Source organism: Tachypleus tridentatus, chromosome 13 (assembly GCF_004210375.1).
Source record: "Tachypleus tridentatus isolate NWPU-2018 chromosome 13, ASM421037v1, whole genome shotgun sequence".
Taxonomy (NCBI): Eukaryota; Metazoa; Arthropoda; class Merostomata; order Xiphosura; family Limulidae; genus Tachypleus; species Tachypleus tridentatus.
Genome location: NC_134837.1, coordinates 228767395 through 228787816, shown reverse-complemented (window position 1 = coordinate 228787816; position 20422 = coordinate 228767395). Strand labels below are relative to the sequence as shown.

Here is a 20422-nt window from a genome sequence, read left to right as displayed (position 1 = left end):
TTTCTGCTACACATACCCAGTTCAAATTAACATCAGCCATCATGAATGCAAGCCAGCAAATGAAATTGGCACTAGAATGGAACCTTTTGTGAGTACTATGGCATCCTACACCGACCAGCAAACAACCCAGTTCATCAGCATGTGCTTTAAAGTCTCATGACTACTAGGTTTACTAATCTTGAAGTCTATTCAAAAGATGGCTCTGCACTGTTTTAGTTGGTCTGGTTCTAGTGCTCCATGAATTCAAACATAACATCAAATGTTATACTACTTGAGTCTGGGTCCAGAAGTCTAAAGCACCTACCTGGTGAAATTCAAACCCTTTATTTGTGTCACTGCACTATTTTCTAATGGTTGTATCAAGGATAGCTCGCCATTGTGCATGACATTCTTTCTGAATGACTATCAAGTCAGTATTAAGACAGGCATTGAATTGTCTCCAATGATTGGAGTTTGAACAATACATTGAATTTTGCTCATACTCACTTGAACAACACATTGCCAAACAAATGACATCATTGTCCAAAGCTGCTTGAATGTAAGGCTTTCTTTGATGCAAAACATCAATACTTCTCCTTTCATAATGGGAAGGCTAATGGCTTGTCCATGGTACATCACATTTGATCAATAATGCATATAACCTTTCTATAGCTTTGTACAAAATCCAGAATAGTTTCATGAGATAATTACATTGTATCCTATTTTACTTTGTCTATAGAGGACTGCTTTAGAAGTGTCACGTAGAGCAGAGATACTTGTGGTCCAGGTTTCTAATTAATGGAATAAAGAGATATTGTAATTTCCGAGTACAGTTTGGTGGTCGTTTAATCTTTTACTTTCTGCTAATAATTTGTAGCTGTGATGGAGACCATACTTGTAACTAGTATCCTAGAATAGTTAGGAATTGGGTAGAATAAAATCATTATACATTATCTACTAAGCAAAACTCATTGATAGCTAGTTTTTAATGAATTAGCCAAAGTGGGATTTCAAACGTGCTGGATGCCAACCTTCTTACGTTACTATAGTGGCTACCCTGAATGATCTTAACACAACTGTCAGAATGTAAAATTGTAATTCTTCGCCAACTGTCAGATTAAAAGTTTTTCTTATACATTTCGGTTGTATAAATATATACTGCGTTTTTGTTTGGCTTAGGATTTTTCTACAGTATATGCCTGTGACTTTCTGCCGATAAATTCAATGATAAATGAACAGCACGCACTTCACTTGTTTTCAAAATAATACATTTGAAACAAGTTAAACGTAAATGCAATAAATTCTTTATACTATAAATATTATAACCATATTATAGACACTTTATATATATCTAAAATTCTCTTCTTCTCAAATGTCCAGTTAGGCCTGCTACTTTAGAACCATGCTTTGATGGAATAAATTCTTCTTTTATTCTCCTTTCGTATTGCCAATCTTACTCTGACAAAGTAAATGTTACTTACACTTCTACAGCAGTTAACTTCACACCGAACTTTTCTTTGCTCGTAACTTTTCTCTCTTCCACTACTATCTATGTATTGTTTTAACAAACTGACGCGGAATAATTTAGGATTTTAAATCAAACAGGCACTAGAAGGCCCTTAGAAACAACCAGGGTCGCTCAGAAACTGTTGTTTCTCTTCATCCCTACACCCGAGTTTAGAATATGGCAAAAGGGGAGGTTATGTAGAAGCGACTGGGAACGTATAGTATTTACAGATAGTTACTTATAATAATATATTTATTTTAATTTCCTTACTGTCACGAGTGCGTTTGACTGTCCAATTGAATTATCTCGAAAGTGTCATGGGATAGCCGTCACAAAGCGTCAAAATGGGGGCTGGGCGGGGGCAGACGTTGAACAAACATGGTGGAGAAAACAGTTAGTAGGACAGGTGTCGGCGAGGACGTCCACGGAGATGTGGAGCGCAGTAGCAATGATTGACTTGTGTAATTATAGTAGTATTATAAAAACACACACACACACACATATATATATATATATATTTGAATTTCGCGCAAAGCCACACAAGAGCTATCTGAGCTAGCCGTCCCTAATTTTGCAGTGTAAGACTAGAGGTAAAACAGCTAATAATTACCACTTACCGCCAACTCTTGAGCTACTCTTTTTACCAACGAATAGTGAAAGGGCGAGCATGTTTGGTGTGACGGAGATTCGAAAGATTGGATTGGAAAAGTTATTAAGTATGATCTTGTTCATGCCATTCTAACCTGGTGCCTTTCGTTTAATTTTCTTAAGATTCAGTTTAATTCCAGTGAGTCAAATAGGTTGGGTGCATCTGTTATCGTGAAGTAAAGAAAAATGGACCCTGGGGGTGAGAGAGTTGTGGGGGTTATTGGATATGGGAGAATTCACATTACCAAAGGGTAATCAGTCGAGGTTAGGACTGAGTACTGAGCAAATAATTTCGCTTGTTCGCTGTCAGTTAATGCGCTCGTATTCTTGTATTCCATCCTCGTGGTTACATCTACGGATTTACAACGCTAAAATCAGGGGTTCCATTCCCCTCGGTGGACTCAGCAGATACCCCAATGTGGCTTTGCTATAAGAAAATACACACTCCTCTCTTACTGTTTATATCTTTATCACTTAATCTGCCTGCCTTCTAAAAAATCTGTGTATTCTCGATGTCAAAGTATTGCACGCGATGTTCGATAGTCTCAACATAAATAAATTATAAAATAACTTTCTACAATTGTCTGCTTGTAACTTTTATTATAACAAAAACAAAATAATAAAGCGTTCACTCACAAAATAAATTAATCAGTTATACCTAAACTAAACAGTCTTTTATGTCCTGCCAATAACCATGGTCAGAAACCCATTTATAGTGGTTTTCTAATACTGTCTCTAAGAATGACTGGTCTAGTTGGGATCAGAACAAATCAACTTCTCGGTAGTTTCACGTAAAGAGCACGAAAGAGAAAATTAACTTGGAAGAACTGAAGTTACAGCTTCTATAATAACTAGATCCTGCACGAAGGCACTAAAATTTGTCCAGCTGAGGTAATTCTAAGGTATTTCATGGCTAGATCAAGTACACTTATCTGGTTCTGCAGTAACTATAGCTTCGATGAATCTAGTATATGAAGAGACGAAAACTGCAACTTGTAGTTGTGAAGTGAATGACATAATATACATTATTTATGTCAGGATAAAACTACTACTATTATTATTGTACTTAAGAAAGCTGAAGAATAAAGTTTGATTGTTGAAATGGGGAATATTTCATTGCATGAAATTAAAGAAGAGTAAATAAGAGAACTGTGGTAATTATTAAGAAATATATATGTATATATATTCAACTGAACATAAATTAAGACAAATTCAACATATAATAAAGATCAGCTACAAATGATTAGTAAAAAAGTAGAATATTAAAATATATATTCAAGACCGCTACGACTTATTCACAGAATACTTTATCTCAGTCAATCAATCAGAAAGCTGGATAACGTGTATCTCTTCTCCACAATATATCTAAAACAGTCCTATAAACACAAGGTAAAATGGGATGTAATTATCTTTTTAAGCTTTGTTTGTTTAATTTTGTAAAAAGCTACATAAATGTTATCTGCATTAGCTATCCATGATTTTGAAGAGATAAGAGTAGAGGGAAAGCTGTTAGTAAACACCACTCTCTTCCATCTCGTGGGCTACTCCAGTTAGTTCAAAAAGTAGAATTTGAACATCACCCTCATAACACACTTAAGGCCCTAAAATGCAGAGCATGTTTTTTCATGGTAATTGAATACAAACATCAAAACTTTTGCTCCACAGTCTGGCATGTTAACTAATGAACTACAGTTGAATTTACATGAAATAGCAGAAAATGTTCTAAACTAAACATGTTATAGAAAGCAAAAATCAGTCTCACTTTAATATATTATCTTAACTGATTCAATATGTTCAAAATTAGAACTTAGACTTTTATAAAGTTTGTAATTATGAAATACAGAGATTATGGTATTCAACAACTGCATATTACACATGTATATAAAGATTATACATGATGACTACTTTTGACACATAGCCTAGTTTCTGTTCATCTTGTAGTGATATTTAAGTTAGTTAGTCTGTTAAAAATTGTAGTGGGTCATAACTGAACTTGAGAATGTCATTAGTTCTTACTGGTATAACGTCAAGGTCTGTGAAAATGTCTCAGCTCATGTTGATTTTCTGGCACTGATTACTTTGGCATGTAATGACTTTTGATATCACTTCAGAGGATATGCTGCTGTTTATAGATTTGCAGCTTAGTTGTGTTATAGTCCCATCAAAGGTGTATGAATGTCATTGTACTGTCTCAGTGTGGCTTTTTGCCATTGCAACTTGAGAGGGGACATGGTTGATGATATAATAGATAGTTGGCTTAGTGGTAGGTAGAATTGGTACCAAATCACTGGTTACAGTTACTTTGATTACTTCATGTTGGATGAAAGGCAGGGATTCACTTAGGGGTAGTGACATTTATGAACTTGCCTGGAGTCCAGATGGTAGGAGTCTCTTCCAGCAGATGTTTTCCCCCTTTTAATCTAAATTAGCCTTTGAAATCAGTATACTGCTAATAAGTCTCAGAATTCTTTTGTCAAAGACAAACAGTTTATGACTTAGGATGATTAGACAAAAGATGTCAGAAAAATATTTTTCAAAATAAAGCAAGTTAGCCAAACATCAAGAATGTGGTAGTGTATAGCTGAAGCCAGGGCAGAAACTGCTTCATCAAATCAGCTTCCAGAAGTCCAGTCAGTGTTTTAAAGTTGAAAGTTATATGCACAATTAAAGCATGTTCTCATGGAAAATATCACATGCATCAGGTGTTAAAGCTGTTATAGCAGTCAAGTGTCATTTATACAGACATAATTTGTACTGTTGCCTAAGAACATCTGTATCCAAGATTTTTCACATGAGCATTTAGAACCATCATACTGTCTTGCACCTCACACTGCTACACAAGTTCCTCTATCATTGTCTGGTTCTTAACAAAATAATTTAGCATGAATATATAACTAGTGTATTAAAACTGTAAACTTAACCAGAAATAAATTACATGAAACTATTTGGTAAAATTGTAAGTTTATGAAACATTTTAATTCAAACAACTGAACTCATTACATCAAAAATAATGTCGATTGTGTAACCCAAAAATGGCAGTTTCACTCTCTCCAAATGACTTCCTTTGTTTATCAGTATTTTTATTGAATATAGGATTTGCCCAGCATTAATGAAAACAAAAAGTATCACCATGTTTCCTTTTAAGATATATATAGATTGTGTGTGTCTATCACTTATGATAAACCAACATAGTATCTATGGCAACCTAAGCAAGCTCTACTAGTGAATATGTCATTGTGGTAATGTTGAAATAATAATTCTTTGAAATATACATTCACAAGCATTTCATGTTCACTACATAATTAGCTCTGTAGATTTTCATATACTAAAGTGACTGTATAATGTTCATTTTAATTCCATAAGAGCAGAAACATGGAACTAAGGTCACAATGCAGGTCAAGTCATATCATCTCATAATGTCAATGACCTCAACCTTACATGGCAGCTGAGCAAGTGATGAAGTGATCCATTGGTAGCATTCTTTGATGTACTAGTCACAATAAGACACTTTCGATACTTGGATGCACTGTTTAAATTTAAAAAAAAAATCACTGACCAAAGCACAGTTTTACTATAAATAGAAACGAATATTATTTTGATGTGTTGGATGGTGCGAAACATTTAGAGTAAGAAAGATCACTTTTAGTTAGAGTTGAACACACAGTTATTTGTTAAAAGAAAAACAGCTAAAGATAAAATTTTCTTGGGAAAGTGAATGGTTTGAAAAAACAAAAACAAAGTGGTTGTGTGAACAAAACTATTGTAGCGATGCTACTGGTACTGAAGTCAAGAACGTAATGCATAGCATACAAAAGTATTGAAATAATACACATGATATACCATATTATATTGCTTTACACTATTCAGAATTTATGTGGCAAATGCACTCTAGGGTCAGCTACTCCAAATTATTGAAGTTTTGTTTTTACAGAAGAATGCATTAAAAATGGAAATGGAGAACAGTTTTTAATGTTTAATTCTAGTGAGACAGATGATCGAATATTGATTTTTTTTACAAGAGTGAACCTACAGTTAATGGTAAGTTGTGGGATTTTGTATACTGATGGATATTTAAAACCATTCCTAATACTTTTAAACAATTATATATACATATAATTCTTGGGCTGCAAGGAAGAATTGCTGTCCCTTTAATTTATGCATTGTTGCCCAATGAAAATGAGCTTGTATATATTAGACTTCTCAGAGAGATAAATGCAATTAATACTGAATTTCCACATGCAGCTCATCATGGGTGCTTTTTCCAGCTTTTGTCACTGTATTTATCATTAAATTAGGGAAGAAAATGGCTTCAGGTAAAGATACAACACAGATGCAAACATCGCTTTAAATATTCATACAGATCACGTTGTAGAGATATTGAACTTTTTTATTGATGAAAACATTTCTTCACTTGAAGCTCAACCTGTGATTGATTATTTTGAAGATTTTTGGATTGGGCATCTTGAGTGAAGACAATTATACTGACCACCTGTACAGCACCTTGCAAACACATTTATCCTCTGCAAGTTTTCAACATTTTGGTTGTTGCCATCTGAGTTTACAACCATTAAACTTTCAAACTGGAACTAATATTAAGAATCTATACAATTGACTCCAAACTGAGAAAGTTAAAAATGCTGATATTTTTTAGGAAGTCAGATTTTGAAAGAAAACTAGAAAATTCTCAATTTTTCAGTGACCCAAAAACAGTTCAGATGCAAAAAATTAGTTTGAAAGGTCAGGGTCACAAAATTAGTATAATGGTCTATGTCTTTGTGTAATAAAAGTGGTTTAACTTGAATTCACAGTTAGTGCATCTGTTCAAGCCACAACTCCCACTGATATGACAAACCAACCTTGAAGTGCAAAAAGCTTTCTACAAGTCAGGGACAAAGTGGTAAAGAAGCACAAATCAGGACAAGGTTAGAAGAAAAGTTGCTGATTATACCTCTAAGTACAGTTAAGTCCATCATTAAGAAGCGGAGTGTGCTTCACACCACCCAGATCAGGTCACCCTTCCAAACTAAGCAGCCAACCAAGCAAAGCAGAAAACTGATTAGGAAACAACTGTGAAACCAACAATGACTAAAAGATCTGCAAAGTTCCATGTCTGAAATGGGAGTCGGTGTTCTATTATCAATGAGTTCTGGGTTCCTACACAAAACTGACCTGTATGGGTGAGTAGCAACAAATAAACCATTGCTGAAGAAGAATCATCTTAAATCTCATATGGAGTTTGTGATAAAACATGTAAATGATACTGAAGACATGTGGCACAAGAGATAAAATTGAGTTTTTTTATATAAATTCAAAGTGTAACATCTGGTGAAAGCCCAACACAGCACAACATCCAGTTAATACCATCCTAACTGTAAAGCATGGTGGTGGCAATATCATGCTATGGAGATTCTTCTCATCAGCAAAAACTTGGAAACTTGGCAGGACTGGGGAGAAGATGGATAATGCAAAGTGAAGATGAATCCAAGAGGAAAATCTGCTTTGAGTTAAACAAGAATTTTAAAGTGGGTCAAAAATCACATTCCAGTAGAATAATTACTTGAAGCAGAAGGCCAAAATCACAAGTGGTTTCACAATAAGAAATTGAATGTCCTGGAATGGTTCAGTCAAAGTCCTGACTTGAATCCAATGGAAAATTTATGGTGAGACTTGAATATTAAGAGTCCGTAAAAGAATGCCAATGAAGTGGGTTAATTCATTTCTGGGATAAAGATGGACAAAATCTGAAGAAGCTAGATACTGAACAACTTTTGAGTGGTCAGGAATCTTCTCTTGGTTGGAAAAAAATTATGACTGTACACAGAGATAAATAATACATAAGTTTCAACCAACAAATAATATAAATGATTACTTGCTTGTACACAACATAAATTATTATATGTTTGAAATAAATAATACTGATGTTTGTAAAATATTTTTCATTCTGATTAAATGTTCCATTTTTACATATGCTTGTCCTTTCTGTATAAAATAATTAGTCCATTTCACTTTGAAAGTTCATCAAAAGTTAAATTATATGCTTTTTTCTAATATTTGTTAAATTTTTTTACAATATATAAATTTGTAGTTAAAAATTAATCTAAAAATTTGACATTTAATTAACTATTATTTCAATGACTTCTGTAAACCCTACTGTATCACCATCTATGGGGGTTGGCAAACATATGTTATCTTAGGAAAACAAACACAAGTGAAATCTAATGAAACAAGGTCTTGTCACTATGACTTTTTGCAACTCGAGGTACCTATTGCAGTTTAAAAGTACATCACAACCCCTTCATTGCACATGTAAAAGTAATGTACAGGTCCTTCACACAAGAAGGTTCGGCCTCGTATGCAACATTACATAAAAATCACTTTCATACAAGCTACCTTCCAATGTTACCTGTAAATTTCACTATGGTGTTCTTACAGTAAGGACTGTAAAATCCTTTCAGTTTTATCATACACAGGCATTATAATACTAGCAATCATTTCAAGTTATTTCAACTATTGATATTCTAGTCAAGAAATTTAATATCAACTGTATTATCAGCCTTCATCTGCACCACAGATTTTACATAAACAGTAGTTACTGTCTCACAATACAGCATAGTTAGAAAAATATTGATAATTCTCTAGAAATTACATGAACATAGCAAAAAAAAAAAAAAAAAAAGGATACTTTATACTATAGTTATGGAAGGGTGAAATGTTCGGTCTTTTATGATCACAAAGTTCTCTGAATTATCATTTTTCTTCACTTCCAATTTCTGATCCAATCATTGTATAAGAGGTTCATCAGTAACATACAGAATTATACCAATTCATGCAACTATTGTATTTTTCAATAAAATGGATTGAAATGTCTGAAAAAAAAAATACCGGTCCGGAAAGAACAAAGTTGCTTCTTTAATATACACATGCATTAAAGCTCAGTCTGCAGTCTCATAAACTTTTATCTTCACTGTATTTTCTTGCCATATAGTGGCTTTACCCAACAGCTGATGTGCAAACTCATAAGAATTAGTTGTAAATCTGAATCACTCACTGAGGATATGGTGGAACATCTGCACTGAAAAGCAATCCATAAATCACATCCACTGGAAGCTGCATTTCACAGTGAAACAGCAACAAATTTTTGGTGCACAGGTTGACTGCTGCTCTCCACACTATCATTAGATATGTGCTTATTTCAATAAACTAGACTGGGATTCACAAACTTCAAGAGTATACACTTGACACTTTCCATAATAATGGGACTATATGTGATAAGGTGAAGTGCACTCCTTCACCACATCCACTATCTTCCATAATTTACTGTTGAAATCCTCTCTTTCATTCATGTGCTCTGACAGTGTCAGGCAGGGAGTTTCACTGGGGCAGTAGATCTGTCAAAAGGTAATGCAGGTGTCCTAAGGCAAGCTCTGTGAGGACAAAAACCTCACTTAGAACAAAATGCCAAATGATTGCATTATTTTGATTTTCAGTATGAATATGGACCATAAAAAGTGAGGCCTATCGATCCTTTTTACTTGAGTTTCAAGCAAGAGGTATCTATGTATGAAACAATGCACAGATTTTGATGTCATGGTAAAGTAACTTATGTTTACTTGTACATAACAATTATCTTTAATCAGTCTGGGATATGACTACCTTCTTCAGAGTTCTCTCTCAGCAAAGGAAAACCTATGATGCTGATAGTTTTCCTTAGCAACACTTATTTCCTCTCATATATCACATAGTGTTTGCACCAGTCATTTATCTTCCAACATAAATTTCACCACAAATATAGTTTTTGATATTTTCTAGTATTTGGACACTGCTATGTTTTGAATGTCTTATGCCTAATAACTACTAGCTACATCACACTTTGATATCCATGACTCTGAAATGTAATAGTATGCCAGTATGCTCTTGTAATTGCTCATACAAGTAGTACAGGCTACATTTATTCACACTACATAAATCAATCTGTGCTGACATGTCATTTGTGAAATCCATCCACTAGTGCAGTGTTTGTCATCACTTCTGCTGCAATGGCTTTACAACTACATGTAGTGAAGGGTTTAAACCTTTGGATGTGAGATAATCCATGCTGTTAAACTGGAGAGTAATTACAAAAGCATAGTCATGCAAAGTTGTAAACCAAAATGTGATCATCCCTTACAGGCTTTTAAAGTTCATAAACCAAAGTGTACTAAAAGATTGAATTTCCTACCATAAAAGTGTAATTGGTGGTAGTAAGTTATACAACTGCAAAAGTTCTGTCTTTGTCATGAAGTATCTACATAAAACTATCATGTGCAAATTACTTCATTTTGCACACTAAAAATATTGCTCTGTTTCCACTATCTTTGGCATCAACATGGAGGGTTAATGGAAAGTCTTGTCCTATATAAACAATTGGAAAGTTTTAATGAAAATAACCTTTGGTGAATGAAACACTTGATTCACCAGAAATGCTATAATCAGACTAGACAATAATTGAGTTTTCTTTGGGACAACTGGCCATACACTGTTAACAGTACCACACAAGATGGTTGGTTGATTTAGTGTTTTATGGCACAAAGCAGCTTGGCTATCTGTGCCAAACGTCTGGTAAAAAGTTAAAATTAAAGTAAATTTAATAAAATTCATAAAAGAAAATTAAGGTAAAACAAAACAAAGTTTAAAAAAACCCATAAATAACATAAAACCAATGTTTACATTGGCTTACAACATCAAGAGAAACACTAAACTAATACAAGTAGTAAAGGACTTTCTGTAGCATAATTGTAATTATCATAACTCGCCAGAAAGACTAACAGGGTAAGTACAAAAACCACTGTCAGTTACCTGAAGTTGGCCTATCCAGTTCTGGTTCCAAGTTATTTGACGTTATGGCCATTTTCAAAAAGTAAAGTAATATAAATTTTAAAAGACTTGTAGCAATATTTTAATAATAAGTCACCTGAAGATGGCCTTTCCAGTCCCGGTTTCAAGTTATTTGACTTTACGGCCATTTTCTAATTTCAAATCAAACTAGATGGACTGTGATTCTTAAAAGGAAATATCATTAAAAAAAGGTTTAATGCATAAATTAAAAAACTTAAATGGCATTAAAAGATTGATGGTCTTTAAAAACTAAAAATATTTCCAAGATGGACAGTGTCACCATCACCAATAATACTATCTAACATTATAGATAAATAACGAGACAAAATATGTTTAAAATCGTGCTGTCACTGAGAGTCATAACAACAGCAAGAAACTAAAATGTGGCTTATTGTGATCTGAGTGTTACACAAACTACACACTGGTGCATCAGTTCCAGATAAAAAAAAATGATGAGCTAAAAAACTGTGACCAATGCATAGTCTAGTTAGAACAACTTCCTCTTTCTAATCCTTATGGAAGAAAGATGGCCAAAGTCCAATAGAGGGTTTTATTTGGAAAAGCTTGTTTTTGCGATCCTCATTCCAAGTCGACTGCCAGCTGGTATGGAGCCGAGCCTTGAATACAGGACCATAGTCTATGTATGGAACAAGCACAGTGGTGATCGTGCCAGAGCAGATAGATTTAGCTGCGGTGTCGGCGAGCTCATTAACATGAATACCAAAGTGTTCCGGTATCCAGAAGAACTGGATAGAAGTAGATGTTAAAGAGAAATGGCCCAGTCGGTTTTAAATATTGGCGAGAACAGGGTGTGAACTAACATGAAGCGATTCCAGCGCCAGTAGAGAAGTAAGCAAGTCAGTATAAATAGTGGAGTTTAAATATTGCTTAGCTTCTATGTAATCTAGGGCAAGAAAAATGGTGTACAGTTGAGCAGTGAACACAGAAGCTGTAGAGAGGATTCTGTGTGCAACCACTGAACCACAACAAACCATGGAGGAGCCCACACAGTCACCTGACTTCAAACTATCTGTATAAATAGGAATGGAAGGATGGTTCAAAAGATGTTCAGCAAATAAGAGACAGTATTTCCAATTGAGTGTCTGCTTTTATCAGATTACTAAAAGATCGGTCACATTTAGGGACTGTAATAAGCCATGTTGGGATGGGCTGATCAATGGGTACAGCAAAGTTATGCAAGGGCAGACCCAATTCATCCAACTGCATTTGGATATGAAGGCCAAAAGGAGCAATAGCAGATCATCTGTTCTGAAAATTGGGGAAGGAAAACACAACCCCAGGTGGGATGCTTTGGTAAGGAACAAAGTTTCAAAGCATATAGTAGAGACAGTTGCAAATGGTGGAGGTGCAAAGAAGGTTCATGAGATTCTATGTATAGACTCTGAATTGGGGAAGTGCAAAAAGGCCCAGCATCTTTAAGGCTGAGGGTCTGGCAGAGCCATAGACCAGTGATCCATAGTTAAGTTTCAATCGAATAAGAACATGATATATCTTTAGCATAGAACATCAATCCACTCCCCCAAGTGGTGGAAGAGAGGACACGGAGGATGTTCATTGCTCTTGTATATTTGACCTGTAGCAGCTTGATGTGTGGTATAAAGGTCTTCTTACAGTCAAAGATAAGCCCCAAGAACTTTGCCTCAGGAACCACAGGCAGCACAACTTCACCGATACAGAGTTCAGGATCAGTATGAATACCCCCTTGGCAGCAAATGTGCATGCAAACAGTTTTAGAGAAAGAGAAGTTAAAGCTGTTTGCTGTGGTCCACTTCAGTAAATGATTGTTTGACGAATGACATGAGATGTGAGAGTCGTTGACATAGATCCTGCTTGTAACAGTGAGAGGGAGGTGTTCAGTGATGGCATCGATTTTTATACTGAAAAGTGTGACACTCAAAAGACAGCCCTGAGGGACTCAAAGTTCTTGTAGAAAAGAATGAGAAAGTGTCAAACTTTGATTTGAGGAACCAAACAAGATGAGCATTAACCATCCTCTCTAAGATCTTACAGAGACAATTTGTCAAAGCAATTGTACAGTAGTTTGAATGAATCTTGGGATCCTTCCCAGGCTTAGGAAAAGGGAGTACAATAGCATAGTGTTAAGCATCAGGAAAATCATTCTCATATCAGATCCGGTTAAATACGACCAGATGAATATTAAGAGAAGCAGGAGATAGATGGCTCAGCATCTTGTAATAAATATCATCAGGTCCAATTGATGAACCGCCAGACCAATAAAGGGCTAGTTTGAGTTCCACCAGTGTAAAGGGGAAATTATAGTCATAGAGACAAACAGCTCTTAAGGAAATAGGTGATCACTCTGCCTTAGTCTTGATGGCTAAGAAAGTGGAGGAAAAAGCAGAAGTGCTAGATACTCAGCAAAAGCTTTCACCTAGAGTATTGGCGATGCTCCAGGTATCAGCTACTTCCTGGCCATCAGAGAGCAAGATTGAGAGGAGGAAAGAATTATATTGCCCACTGACCTTTTGAATCTTGTCCTACATGACTTTGGAACTGGTGGTGTAAGATATGCTGGTTGTGAACTTAGTCCAAGATTACTTCTGGCTTTGACGTCTTACCCACAGAGCATGAGCACGGGCCTGCTGGAAAGCTATGCAGTTCGAGAGTGTAAAATGTCTGCGGAAAGTATCCCAGGCCTGTTTTTGAGCCTTCCATGTGAGATTCCACCAAGGAGGATATAGTAGAAAATGTGTTGAGGTCTTAGGAATACACTGAGCAGCTGTTTGTATAATACAGTGAGTTACTGCTGCCACACAGTTGTCTATTGGCAGCTTACAGATGATGGCAGGATCAAGTTTTGCAAGAGCAGTGTAAGAGAGCTGGTTTGCATGATCCAGCTTCCACCACAGCACGCAAGTGGGGTGGCATCGACTATGGCCAGTCTCTCTCAAAATTAGAGGAAAATGATCACTACCTCATGCATTATTTCCAATCCTCCAGGAAAAATAGGAGAATAGTGAAGGGGAGCAAATTGAGAGATCAATAGCAGTAAAGGACTGACTAGGTACATGAAAATAAGTAGGAGAACCAGTACTAAAAAGAGAAAGATTGTGATCAGGGAGCATATGCTCCACAGATCGACCCCTCCTATCAATATCGGCACTTCCCTAGAGGGGATGATGTCCATTAAAGTCCTCCAGGATTAAAAAGGGACACTACAACTGTTCAATGAGAGTGTCAAGGTCTAATTGACCATATGTTTCTCCAGGTGACAGGTAGAGAGATTAAACAGTGATGGTATGACACAAGGAAACATGGATGGCTACAGCCTCTAAGGGTGCACTGAATGGCAAAGACAGGGTGGGCACATGCTGATCAACCAACAGTGCCACCCCTCCATGTACTCGTCCATCACACAGCCTGTCATTTCTGTACAAAGAAAACTGCCAAAAGGTTACTGTATCGGCATGTTTCAGAAATGTTTCCTGTAAGGAAAGACATATAGGATGCTAGGAAGCAATCAGTGTTTTGATGTCATCCAGATTAAAACATAAACCTCGACAGTTCCATTGTATCAAGGTGGTCATTTTTATTTATGTGTAGGCAAAATGAGTGGAGAACCCTTTTGCTTATGACGTCTTTTTTCCAGGAAGGTCTGCCCTGGGTCAATTGGGCAGGTCTTTGCTGTTGTAAGGGGATTCCAGTGACTGGGAACGTGAACAAATGATTGTTTTGCATCTTGGGGTGGGAGAAAAAGATATATCTGAGGAAATGCCTTTACCTGGAACCAAAGGATGTGGATCTTGGGATTTGTTGGAATGTATATAAGGGACAGATATTGGTGTTGAAGTTGATTCATCAACTCTTTTAACCATGGAGGTGAAAAAGACTTTTCATTTATTTTGAGAATGATTATTTTGGAGGGACAGAGATACCTGTATGCACTACCACTGTAGTTGTGGAATGTGCAGCAGCATATGTCCGAGATGAAGTGGTAAACAGCAACTTTTGAGCTTCAGGAAATGTAATGTTATGAATCATTTTGAAACGCTGCACCTCTTTTTCTTCCAACCATTTAGGGCAAGAACGAAAGTAGGATGGGTGAGAGTCATTGCGATTGATGCAATGAGAGTTTGTTTCATACTCATAGGAATCATGGTCCTTACAACCACAATGAGCACATGTCAAGGAACCAAGACATGACGTCTTTGAGTGACCAAACTGCTGACACTTGAAACATTGGAGGGGGTTTGGAATGTAGGACTGTACCCTGCAATTAAGATAACCTGCCTTGATGGTGGCAGGTAGACATGGTTATGCAAAGTCAGAATGAGGATATTGGTCAGCATCGTTATTCCATTTTTGCAAGTGGAGAGACGACTCACTGCAGAAACTCCTGGAGTGGAGAAACCAGTGAGAATGTCTGACTTGAGGCTGTTCTTCAAATCTCTCTCAAAAATAACTCCTCATGATGATTGATTGATTGATTTAGTGTTTTATGGCACTCCTCATGATGATGAATTCAAAGTAGCATGAGGTGTAACCTCAATAGGAAATCTCCAATTGTCTTTTAATGCAAAAAGGAGTTCATTGTGTTGAGATGTGAATGTTTCCACAATATGTCATAAAATTGAACCTTCTTTACTGACTTTGGAGAGCCAGCACATCCCTTTAGTCCCTTCTGAATGAAGAAGGGTGACATTTGCCCTAAGGGTTTGTTTGAAAGAGAATGTAGGATAAGAAAATGAGGTACAGCAGGTGTTAGAGATGTTGAAGATTGTTGCTCAGAATCTTCAAGATGTGGTCGTTTACCTATGGACTGTTTTTTTCACTATTTTAAGTTTTTATTTAGAGGATCCATAATAAAAAAAGGGAAGTTTCAGTGCCCACTGACTCCACCCACCAGGCAGCCCTACGAGGGGACACACTACAATGTCAAACAAGGACACTGGAGCAATGCCAGGGTTTCATAAGCACTATACCTTACACCACCATCAGATACAATTTCCACAACACTTGTTTAGAACATCTAACACTGATACTTGGTTGACCCTAGCCCAAGTGGACCAGCCGACTGACCCTAAGGGGGCCACCCCAAGGCTGCCCGTCTACAGAAATTCAAGGCCAAAGTGGTGCATTAGGGTTAAACCCCTTAACCACCAGGATGCTCTCTTCCCCTTCACGGGTTGTTATGCACGGCAAACACGTGGGTGGATGTTTAGATCCCAGAGGAGGTGAACTGAAAGAACGGAACCTTTCCTGGGAGGTCCCCTCACCAAGTACAGGAATCCACACCGAAAGCCCACAAAAGGAGACAGAAGCTATAAGTATCATTTTGTTACAGGTTGAAATCAATGTTTTATAACTACAGTCTTCATGTCTGTTGACACACTGTCCTAACACAAAATGTAGCTAAACATTTCTACTAGATTAAACATGACTGCACATGTTCTGAGCTCAATTTGAAATCTGCTCATCTTATCCATTAAAAATCCAACACTAGATCCTCAAGCCACAGACTGAAACATGCAGCTGAATATCAAAAGCTTTCCGTGTACATAAGAAAACTCTCTCATTACAGCACTATCAAAATAAGCTACACCACTCTCTCAAAAGTAGGTGTACCATCAAGCCAAGTGATATGACATCCAATACATACAAGCTATCCCAAGTGTAGAAATGAACAATAGGCCTACTTTAATCAACCAGTTTGACTTGATGATATCCAGTAGTCAGATCCAGCCAAATGAACCAGTGGGTGCTTTTCAGTATGTCCAGAAATATATGTCTGCAGAAACAGAAAGGCATCAATGTGCATGTTCAAGCACATAAAAGTCTGCACATAATTTTAGTGTATCTTCCTTCTCTTTGACAACCAAACACTACTATTAAAAATATCCCCAAACATTCACTCAATTACAGCATACTGCCTACTCTATGTACACTTCTAGACAATTATTTTGAGATTGTTTTAAGAATGTAGTCCAAGCCCTTCTTCATTCTCTCCTTAATTTTAAGTATTGGTGACATCTGCTTCATTTATTTGCTGTTACCTGCAGTATCAAATACAGGTAATCTCTACTGGTGTTTCAGCCACAATGTAGCCAAGGCAACCACAATATCATACACACTGGTTATTTTTAAAATTCATAGAATACCTAATAATGCAAGTTACTAGCTCTTATTTGGAAGAGAAGCATGCAGCTGTGGAAAACTCTAGTTGACTTTAAGTTCCTACTTCATCCCTAGCGATTCCTGTAATTTACCACTCTTCTTGAGGATCATTTAAGCTACACCATGAGTGATCAATGAAGCAGTTCTGGGTGATGGACTTCATTCTTCTGTCTCCCCTTTCCAATGGTGACAATGATAAGTAATGGGCTCAATTCCACCAAATGGAAACAACTTCAGAGGTTTACAAAGACTGCCATCTTCTGTATCAGGACCTACAAATTACAAATCTCTTGAAAAAGCCTGATTTGTTTTAATTTTTTGCCTGCTGAAATTCCAAAACAGTGGAAGTACTTGGACAGTAGCTTAACAAGTTACTTTAAGATTGAAAGCATGACATTCTTTATGAAAAGTAAAAGGTACCTGCCCAATACAGTATCACATTTTCAAGTTGTGGTCTCCTTTTAGCAATCAAATCTTTCCAGTACCTACAAGTTTTTTTATTTAAAAAATGCTATTTCACTTTTTTTTCTCAAGTACTAACAAATGTTTTGAATAAGATTACAAAAAAGTATAATAAGGCACAACAATTAAAGATCAGGGACTTCAAAAAAACCAAATTATGGTATCCAATTTTTTAACTTTTAACTTAATCAGAGGTATCTAACAAACAAGTTAAGTACACTTTAGTAACTAGAATTTATTCAATACATGTTTGTTAAATATGTAAAAATTTGAGTTCCAATTGCATTAAACAGAAAGACAAAACACTTCAGATTTAGCTGAAAAAAATGTGAGAACTAGACACTGGGTAGTCTCACTCAGGACTGAATCAACCCAGTTAAAAGAACAGCATTTACAGTATGACCTGGCTAATTCTCCCAGAGTGAATTATTATTTGCATCATTGGTCATTTCAGTGAATGAGAATGGGAGACAATAGTCTTTGATAATTCTACATCTACATATGGTTGATATGACTGGTAAACCTATTAGAACAAGCCTAAAGGAATTATTCAATACCACAAACCATAAAAAGAACTAGAAATACTACAAGAAATGATTCTGGGTAATGTACGATCGACACAATAATGGGGCCAATTTCATTCAGGACTGGATTTGCATATATATACACACATATATATGTAAACATTTGCATCCACATACCTGTATAGGAAACATTTTGGGAACCTGTAAATGTTCATTTTATAATGTAAAAGAGAAACAAGTATTACGTACAAGTCAAACATAACATTTGGAATATCGTAAATGGTTTGATAAAGTTAAAATTCTGGCCTTTACATCTTCTCTCACAACAAGATATTTATAAATCATTCTGATCTGTTTTGACACCTAAAGAGTAAGAAGCACATTCTCAAATGTCAAAATATTTTACAGACTGTTATATGACACTTTATCAATTTGAACTATAACTGATAAAATTCAAAGAGAGATTATATGTTTTGAATATGTTCAATGTGACTTTGTTTAATACAATATTTCATTTTCAATTAAAAGATAATGTAATCTATCCAATTATTATTTTTGTTTTAAAATAAAAAAAAACATTTATAAGATCTTTTTCCATAATGTTAATACCCTAAGATTAAATCAAATAAAATATTTTTACAGTCATGGTAAATTTGTTTATTTGCTTCATAAACAACAACTACTATAATAAGCAGGATCTTTCCATGTTTCAATCTGTTGTTTAGAAATTGCAAGAAGGAACAGAAAACTTCTCCACTGTGCTTGGAAACAACTAAACAAATATTTTGGTACATCAAAATGAAGAAAACAGGAAAGTGAAAAACTTTTATAAAATCAGATATTAAAACATGTATAGCAGAACAAAATCTTAAAGTGTTCAAATGATGTTTTTTCTTTTTAATTTTAATTAAGAATAATTCCTATCTTTTCTTTAAAAAATATGCAAATATGCTTTGATTAAGGAAAATTTACATATCTTTATATATCTTTAATTCCTCTTGCAATTTAAGATATTAAAAGTGAGTGTACCACTAAAATCTATTTTCATAGAAATTGCAAATTAATTATTACTGAATAGGTTTTTGATCAAAAAATGGTTGATAAAATTATGCAAAAATAGTTTAGTTTCTCTAACATCCTTGATTTTTAGATATTACAGAATTTTCTATAATACTTTCTGAAAAAATTCTGACTTGTTTTCTCAACTGAAATTCTCCAAGAAATAATGTTTACTACAGTTAAAAAAATAAACAAAAGGAGTACCTGCTTTACTTTAGAAAAATAAAACATATAACACAAACTGATTTCAACTGTAAATCACAGAACTCATAATTATTTAATGCTATTAAATATTCATTAAAATTTTAAATTAATGACTAGAGAGGACCAATAAATTATAATTAGACTTACTTTCAGTAAATTTGATAAGTGATTGATGTAGATTTTTTTATATGATTAAAACTACTACAACCAACAACCTTATACAAGTTTTTAGTTTTGTTACTGGAATTGTATGCACAAGTATATGTTAAAAACATTTTGGTTATAAACAAGGTATATGTAGGTCACATGTATTACAATGAAGACATTTTCAAGCAGTTGGTCTATGTTTCTCAGTCGCTGTCATCTTGATTCTGATTTCGTCTTGTTGGGTTGAATGGTCGATCTTCTAAGTCAGACCTTAACAATTAAAAGAACAGAAAAACACAGAACTTTCAGATAAAAAGCAGATTACATATAATTGTTTTCCTGCTAAACAACACTGGAGGTAAAATTAGAATACACAGAGAAATTTAATATTTAAATAATTCCTTAATCATCACTTCTTGTATCATGTGAAAATAATGACTTGCATTTTCTCAGTTCTCCCTTTCAGATTGCATAACTTTAGTGTTGTAACTTCTGTAGTACCAAACTAATAATAAACACAAGCTATAAACAGCAACAAGGTAAAATAAAATTTTCAACTTTTTAACTGCTTTCTTTGCTGAGATATCAATGTATTTAAAGAAACCTAAATGACAGAAGCCCCTTTTCTTAGCTTTCAAGGCAGTTTTCTATGCAATGTGTTACATATTTGTTGTTGATGCACATGTTTACAACCAATTTACACCTTAATATGACCAGATCATGGGACACTGCCCAATGAAGTGAATTGATGTTTATGATTTAGTTGCATAAAGACAAATAATAGGATTGTTTTTGCTCTCATGCCAAAGGCATAAGGATTTGGGTGATGCCCACATTCCCAGAAGAGAAAGAATCATCTGTG

General features: G+C 35.2%; 1 protein-coding gene across 1 annotated transcript in view; it reads right to left on the bottom strand.

The window, feature by feature from the left end:
• Positions 1–18783: 18783 nt before the first annotated feature.
• LOC143238589 (transmembrane protein 181) overlaps positions 18784–20422 on the bottom strand; it is a 108774-nt gene continuing 107135 nt past the window's right edge. The window contains 1 exon segment of the mRNA XM_076478951.1: positions 18784–19830. Within this exon segment, the coding sequence (XP_076335066.1) occupies positions 19764–19830 (67 nt within the window). The 3' untranslated portion in view covers positions 18784–19763.